At 30.8% G+C, this 8,720-nt stretch overlaps 1 protein-coding gene across 1 annotated transcript; it reads right to left on the bottom strand.

Annotated features, from left to right (window-relative positions):
• Positions 1–1,262: 1,262 nt before the first annotated feature.
• On the bottom strand, positions 1,263–7,808 carry LOC105798836 (receptor-like cytosolic serine/threonine-protein kinase RBK2; the record flags this gene model as incomplete). Its single annotated transcript, XM_012629039.2, has 7 exons — positions 1,263–1,621; positions 1,882–2,031; positions 2,312–2,447; positions 2,553–2,632; positions 3,326–3,480; positions 5,787–6,038; positions 7,115–7,808. Coding segments are annotated over 7 exons (1,653 nt in total), but the record flags the coding sequence as incomplete, so codon positions are not given.
• Positions 7,809–8,720: the final 912 nt, after the last annotated feature.

Below are 8,720 nucleotides of genomic sequence, written 5' to 3'. Positions count from 1 at the left end.
GATGAAATGTTGTAGGGGATTTTTTGAAACCATTGAATTTAGAATATGGTAAGGTAGCCCCTGGATGGGGAACAACTCCTTTGATGGGTGTCGCAATGGCTTTATTTGCGATATTCTTATCTATTATTTTGGAGATTTATAATTCTTCCGTTTTATTGGATGGAATTTCAATGAATTAGATTCACAAGAATCACGAAGCCTCGCTTTTCAATACAAAAAGTGAAACTTTTAGTTCTCAGATTTTTTTAGCCCCATTCTATTTCGGTAGTTCAACCGCGAAATTTATTTGTTTCTGTATTTCCGGAATATGAGTGTGTGACTTGTTATAATTGATCCTATTGATAACCATAATGTTTATGATAATAATATTAATATAACAATTGGCGTCATATGTGGGAAATAAGCAAAAGGTTATGTTTCTTTCCCGAGTAAGAATTCATGGCTCAATCCCTTCAGGTTCTTTTATTTTTCTCCATTTTGGGTCTCTTGAAGTTTTTGCAATATTTGGTATCTATAAGAGCTTCCAACTTTGGGGGGCAATAAAGATGTTTCCCTCAAATACATTAAGTGAAGAACTCCTTGGAAACTATATGAAGGGGTCAACAGGGCCTTCGCTAGCAAACCAAGAGGGGCCCTCACCTACACACCAAGAAGCTCTTCACCCACACATTAAAGGACCTTTTCGTCACTCCAAAAGGGGCCTCGCACCCATACACTAGGAGACCCTTTGCCAACACACCAAGGAGGCCCCTCACTCGCTTCACTAGCATCACATGGGGGCACTTCGTCTCTACCCAGTGAAAAGAGCTAGTTGAAACACTTCATATAGGTTTTCAAAACGTGAAATACAAGGCACTTAAAGATTTTTTATCTATCAACTCATCCCCACAATGTGAAATATAAGGCACTAAAGAGAGATTATCTGTAAAGTTGTTATTCACTCATGATATTAACTATATATTTAAGAAAATACTTTTAATCATGATAGTAGATATTTGAATATTGATTGATTTGAAATTTTATAATGCATAATCAATTTATAAAATTCTAGACCTTAATTATAAATCCAAGTTTTACAAAATAGATAATTTTTATGAAAAAAAAGAGTTTGATATAGATTGTATATGATTTTATGTAATTATATTGATGAAAATTTGATTTTTTTAATTTTATTATCTATTTATCCATGTAAAAGTAAAAAGAAAATATTTATTTTTATTTGTATAGTTATCAAAATCAATATTTTATTTACATAATTGAAATAAAATCAAAGTTTCATCTATAATTGCACTAAACTAAAGTACATGTATTACATTACACATTGAATCAAAATTTATAAGTAAATTTAATATTTATCCTAAAACAAATTCATTTGAGGAAAAACCAAAATTTCAAAAATATAAAAAGACAGAAAATCTAAAAAAGAAAACAAAAATTAAAGAGTATCTTTAGAACAATCTAGAAGAATCTCAAGCTGACGGTTGATATCACTCAAATATTTAGTTGAATTATATTCTTCAGCATCATCCATCTCCTCTGAGTAAGTTCTTTTTAGTACCGAGTGTTCACCCTCTTTCAGCCCCTCCAAGCTGTTTCTATCACCATTCAGAATCGACACAACCTGTCATTTTTTTTAACCCAATTTTAGACTTTACAAAAGTATATTATAAAATATAATAAAAAATTTTATTTATAAAATAAATGTGACCATTTAACATCTTCTCTATCTACTGACAATATATCATATAAAATAATTATTTTAAAATAAATTTTAGTGTTAGATTGGGTTTTGGACCCAAAAAAAAATACGTAAATCCAGGTTGGGTTAGCTCAAAGACAATGAGCTCGAGGTGTTTAGAGTAAGAAAATAAAAGAACATGCCTGACTCATATCGGGTCGGTTCACTGCGGACTGATGTATGCAAATAGAAGAGATTGCGAGAACTACGTTCAACTGGTCCAGCTCGTAGCCATCCCCTAGACTTGGATCAACTAATTCTTTTATCTTATTTTCTTTTATCAAAGGTTTTGCCTGCAAATGTTTATGAACAACTACTTTCAGTTCTACCCACATAATATTTAGGGATATATGAGGATCAGATATTTTCTACTTTCTATAATATTTTAATTCATTTATTATATGCAACATATTGAGTATTATTATGCTAATTGACTTCCAATTATTTTCAAGTAATATGAATTTGGATAATGAATATTTGTTGATTACTTTTGCGGTTACGATATAAAAGTAACACTACCCAAAGCGTGTCATTTAAATTCCGATATTTATTTGTAGAGAAGAGCAAACGTACCCACATAATAAGGCTTTGTTGGGAACTATCGATGGCTTGTCGCCCAGTGATGAGCTCCAACAACAATACTCCATAAGCAAAGACGTCGGTTTTTTCATTCACTATGCCGTACATGAAAAATTCCGGTGGAAGATAACTGTCATGAAAATAAGTCTATTCAAAAACCTCTGCTTAATAAAAATGAATGTCAAAGGTTTCGGATCAGAGAAAAGATTATATGAAATGGTTTTAAATTACAAACCCAAATGTGCCTTCTACTTTAGAGACCGTATGATGAGTCCATTGATCAGGTAACCATTTTGCAAGTCCGAAATCTGAAATCTGAAATTACATCGAAAATCTATAAATAAAATATTTATTTTTTTATTGTTTTAATTCAAAATTAAAATATTTATTTTCATATTATAAAATTAAATAATAATAAAAATTGGTAATTATAAATTTTAACTTTTAAGCTAAAAATTAAACCAAACTGAATATAAATAATTAATATCCGAATTGAAATCAAACCAAATTCAATAAAAGAACAAACTAAACACCCGGTTCAAATTAATTAAATTATATATTTAATAACAATAAAGTATCGTGATAAAAATGTATTTGAAGATGGTAAAAGTATTATAGAGGTTATTGTAGAAGCAGTCAAATTGCATTTTGTCCCTCTATTCAAAAAATGGGTAAATTAGCCTCTATACATAGATCAAAAAATAAATTGGTCTTTTCTGTTAAAAAAATTATCTATTCGTACAGTTAAAGATTGACATGAATAATGAAATAACCAAACAATAACACGTGGCGTGCCACGTGTACCTCATGTTGACATATAGGGACCAGTTTATGTATATCTCATATTAACATACAGAGATCAATTTTTAACAAAAATAATAGATAAACTTTTAACAGAAGAACCAATTTGGTATTTGATCTAACGTGTAGAGATTAATTTACCTATTCTTTTAATAGATGGGACAAGATGCAATCTCTTTGAAGAAGAATTAAGAATAGAAGATGTACCTGAGCATCAAAGTCTTCTGTAAGCAAAATGTTAGCAGCCTTGATATCTTTATGGATAATTCTCCTTTGGCAACCTTCATGTAGATAGCTAAGCCCTTTGGCTGTTCCTACAGCAATCTTGAATCTGGTGCGCCAATCTAGTTTTTCCTTTGGCCCTGGATATGCATACATACTAACAACATTCACTTCAATTCAACCTTTGATCTACAATAAAGAGTTTTCCGAGTTCATCTACGTAGAAAAGAGTAACCTCAATGTTCATATTAAGTTTTAGGATAAACTACTCACAAACCCATTAAATTATTAGTAAATTTATGTTTTGGTCACTCAATTTCAAAAAAATACAGAATGGCTATTGAACTGTTTGAAAGTTTTCATTTAAATTACTGGCCTATTAATTTTTTTTTAAAAAGTCAAGATAGTAAGTTTCAAGTTACGATTCAACAATCGGTATGGATTAGTATCCATCAATGAGTAGAACATACCTTAGGTCTAAATCAAGCTAACAGTTAGTGCCGAAGATCGGAGGAGAAAGTTGTTTGGCTTTTGATTTGCAGATTTGTAACATCCAAAATTATTTCATGAAAATTTTGAACTGTAGAAGAGAAGCGAAATGAAAGCTTTCGATTGGTGCAGGCGGTGCAAACAAAGAAGGCTATACAACATAAATTTTAATAGCCCAGTGACTTAAATTAAAACTTTTGAATAGTTCAATAACAGTTTCGTAACTTTTTAAAATTAAGTGACTAAAACGTAAACTTACTTATAATATAATAACTTTAAATATAATTTAATCTAAATTTTAGACTTCATTGTTTATGCTTAAAATTGAGTTTGACTTGAGATTTTTCAATAATAATTAAAGGTACAACATATATTTAAAATAATCAAGCCTACAATTGAGCATGAGAATTTTGCTCAATTTTTACCAAGTAAACAAGCTTAATAAAAGAGCTCAAGCCGAAATTGATTCTTTTCAAGTTGAATGTGCATAATTACAAGCACCAATATCCCAATTAAACCATATTAAGAAGGGTACACTATAAAAACAGTCACTTTTATTAATATTTTGTTACGAAATGGTCACTCTGTTATCTCCTTAATAGTAGTCTTACGTGACAATCCAATTGGGATGAGAATAGATTTTTAATTAATTGAAATTTTAAATTAATTACACATTAAATTGAAAAAGAAAAACCTTTCATCTCCCTTTTCTTTTAGTTTCCTTTTCATTTTTACTAAAAAATATTGCCATCTTTGTAAATCAAAATAATAGAAATTAAATTGAGTATTTCATCAATGGATAGAATTTTTATTCAATATGGAAAAACAAAGGATGGATTGAATGGAGGGTCCAGGTATATGTTTGTCTCTTTCACTGAATAATTAGTTTTACTCTAAAACAACATACTATTTAAGGACAACCCTAAATTAAAAACCTTAATTTTGCATCCATCTGTCCTGCTATATCTTCCTTTTTTATATTATCTTCACAAAAAGAACATCAAAAGATCCAAACTTTAGTGTTTTATCTCTGAAACTCTATTTACTTTCTTTTCCCAAATCTTTCGAGATTCAATTTTTTCTTTCTTCAACAGAAAGTCCATATCCAAAAATGCCACTTACAACACCATCACCATCACCTCCGGCACCATTACCTTCAACCCAACCACCTTTTCCTCACATGCCAAACACACGTCACCTATGGCCAGAGCTATTCTCCCTCTCCTCTTTCTGCCTCCCCATCTCCGCTTAACTCTTTTTGGCACTCATCATTCTGTGAGTTACATCCCTTTGATTTCTCTATAAAAAAAACTAAGATTTTGGGGGTTTATTCATCTTCCAGTTACCAGATGCTACCGTCTTTGATTTTTAATAAAAAATTCTTTAGTCAAGAGCTTATTTATAATTTTTAAAACAGGGTTGGCATATTCCGTCATGTTAGGAAGAAGTCAAAGAAGCAAAAGAAAACATTTCAGTAATCTCATGAATTGGCTATTGCTTCTTTTTAATAAGGAGAAGATTGGGTTTTAGGGTATAATTTTGTATTCTGTTTTCATAAAAATAAAAATTAAAAACCTATTATCACCCCAGTTAGATATTCAAATTGGTATTTAAAACTCATTTAAACTGTCACGTACGATTGTTATTAAGGAGATAACGGAGCTTAATAACAAAATGATCACTTCATAACAAAATACTAACGTAAGTGACTAAAACGTAATATTTCAAACATAAGAAACTAAAATGTAATATGAGATAAATAAAAGTGATTATTTTTATAGTTTACCCTATTAAGAACTTATGAAAAAAACTAAAGTCGAAGTTATTCTAAGTCATAGTTCAAGTTTGGGCTCAACTCGACAAAGATAAAACCAAATTCGGATCTTTCTCAACCCAATCTGATCCATTAAGAACTTGGAAAAAATCAAAGCAAAAAAATAGGTATGGAGAAACGAACCATAAAGTATAGAAGCCAAGCTTCCATGAGGAGACAATTGAAGAACAAGGTGCATCCCTCCTTCAACGCCATAACCAATCATTTTAGCAATATTAGGGTGATCGACATGAACTATAATTCCAAGCTCTGATAAGAAATCCATTGTCATCTCTTCGGGTGAGCCTCTTGTTAGCTTTTTAATGGCCACAAATTTTCCACTTTTTAGTTTCCCTTTGTAAACTTCTGCATACCCTCCTTGTCCTATCAAATGCTCTTCTCAACAAAAATACAATATTATAAGAAAATGTCGAAGTATATTTTTTATTAAATTTCGATTAAATATTATAAAATAAAAATTTGAATTCAAAACACTTTTTTTTTTATGTTTTCTTTGAAGTACAAAAATAAATATTAGAGGAAGCAATTTATAAAGAAAAATAATCTCTTAAAAATGTCTTCTTTAAAAATAATTACATAAACCAACTGAACGAAATATAATATTCAAAATATGTGTTCTTTTTCCAGATATAAGTAAAGACTCGAATCTCCATTGTTGTTATCTATCAAGGATTTCTACATCAATCAATTGTATTAAGTTTCAAATTCAAAATATGTTTTATATATAAAGAAGCTACCATTTTAGGTACAGAAAATATTTATCTCAAAAGCACTTTTAAAAATACTTTTTTTTTGACCCAAAAGTGCTTTTTTGTTTTTTAATGCTAAACTGATCCTAAGTTTCAAATCAGTACAATTTTAATCTTTATTTCTTTAGTTTGTGAAAATAGAAAATTATACCTTTTCTTTTTATTTGTCGATTTTATAAAAATTAAAAAGTTAATATAGTTGTTAGTTAGTATTTGAATTTAATTACTAAATTTTTGTTAATTATTTTTACTTAGATTTTTATTAATTTGTTTTATATATAAATATATATTTTAATTACTGAATTTTGGTAATTATTTTTATATAAATTGTTGATCTTTACTTTCCAAATTAACAATTTAGTGAGAAAATTAAACCAAGTTTTAATTTTTGGTAAAGTATGATAACTGATTTCTTAGTAGAAAAATGAAATTTAAGCAAAAGTGGAGTGGGAATAGATTGATATATAAGTTTGAGAAGATAATTTAATCAGTTGATCTAAATTAGAAAGAATCAAAAGAATCAATAATATTTTTTATTTGTTATGAAAATTTTAATAATTTATTTATCTAAATCGGACAATCCTAGGAATTCATAGTTGATCCATTGGAACACCAATCTCGTTTTAAAATCACCCACAATTAAATCAAATTATAATTACTTAAAATAAATAAATGATGAAGCAAGGGAAAGAAGAAATATACCACGGCTGTAGTTATCAGTCGCTTCCTGAAGCTCAGACAAGGAGAAATTCTTCCACGAAGATTTAAAATTAAAAGCTTCAGTATCCAAAGCCGGTGATGATTGCGGAATCGTATCTTCTCTGATTCTTTTGCTTTTTCTTCTCGTGAACTTCGGTATCAATGGCGTCAAACTATGCGTAGGGATTACAACACCTTTTTTCAGAGCCGGGAAGAATCCACGCCATTGCGTAATCGATGTAAAATTGTTATAAAGTTTAGATTCTGTCGAAGTGCTGGTTTTCGCAGAATTTGGCTCCGGTTCTGCTGTGTCCGTCGACGGTTTCGTCGCTGATTGTTTAGATTCCGAGGTTTCTTTCGAAGGTTTCGTCGCCGGTGGTTTGGATTCCGGGGTTTCCGTCGAAGGTTTCGTCGCCGGTTTTTTGGATTCCGGGGTTTCCGACGAAGGTTTCGTCGCCGGTTGCTTGGAGTCAGCGGTTTCTGTCGTCGCCGGCGGTTTGGAACCAGCGGTTTCCGTCGTCTCCGGTGGTTTGGAATCAGCGGTTTCCGTGGAAGGTTTGGTCGGTGGTTGTTTGGATTCTACAGCATTTGTTGTGCAATCCTTGGGAGCCGATATTGGAGATGGCCGATCTATTCTCTCTGCTTCAATTTTCAATTGTGCCAAGTCTGTAAAAAGAAAGAAACAATATTGATTTATAAGTTAGCAAAAGCATTTCGAAGTCTGGAATTTAACGGTCCTTACACCATGTTATTGTTGTTATTTTGCTATTCTTTTTTAAGGGATTAAAGAAAAGGGAATTATGATGAGATTCATAAGGGTGATCTGATTGTTTCTTCTAATTAATTTTCTTTTTGATTTCGCTTTTTAGTTGTTTCTTCTTACTAAAAAAAATTAATTTTGTAAATGAGATCAAACAATAAATTGATTTTTTTTTTTGTTAAAAATTGATTAGTGGAAAAATTGGTTAATGTACGTCAGCATGAGGTACACATGGCATATCACATGTTATTAGTTGATTACTCCGCCAATCACGCTAATTTTTAATGGTACAAATAGATGAATATTTTAATAGAAAAGATCAAGTTGTTCTTTAATCTAATGTACAAGGACTAGTTTGCCCATTTTCCATTTTTTGAGTAGAGGGGGCAAACAATCTAACTCCTAGTGTCACAGGCCGCGGATCAAAACCCCTGACAAATGCACATGGAACGTCTCATGGAGGTCAACTGATCAAATGAGACTCATTTAATCCACTTGAATTGACCCGATTAATGAAACATATGGAGAAGCCCATCTATTTGAAGTCTTGGTGGCCTAGTGAAACACTTTGGTAAAACTAGAGTTACTAGGATAATTATAGTAAATATTAAATGATAAGGATGTATAGAGTTTAAATATCTTAGAACTCTCATCTTGTAGATAGGCATTAAACTAGACTTTGTACTTGGCTTGAATTTCCTTGACCGAATTAATGTTCTGTTGGCTCATTTTGCTAATGTATTTGTGTCTTGGATATTTGACAACAACAATGTGTTGTGCCGGTAAGTCGGGACATGAAGGGTGGAACCAAAGTATTGTCATCAATCCAGCTAGCCAAAGATGTTCCAT

Source organism: Gossypium raimondii, chromosome 9, assembly GCF_025698545.1.
Source record: "Gossypium raimondii isolate GPD5lz chromosome 9, ASM2569854v1, whole genome shotgun sequence".
Taxonomy (NCBI): Eukaryota; Viridiplantae; Streptophyta; class Magnoliopsida; order Malvales; family Malvaceae; genus Gossypium; species Gossypium raimondii.
This window is presented reverse-complemented; position numbering and strand designations above follow the sequence as displayed.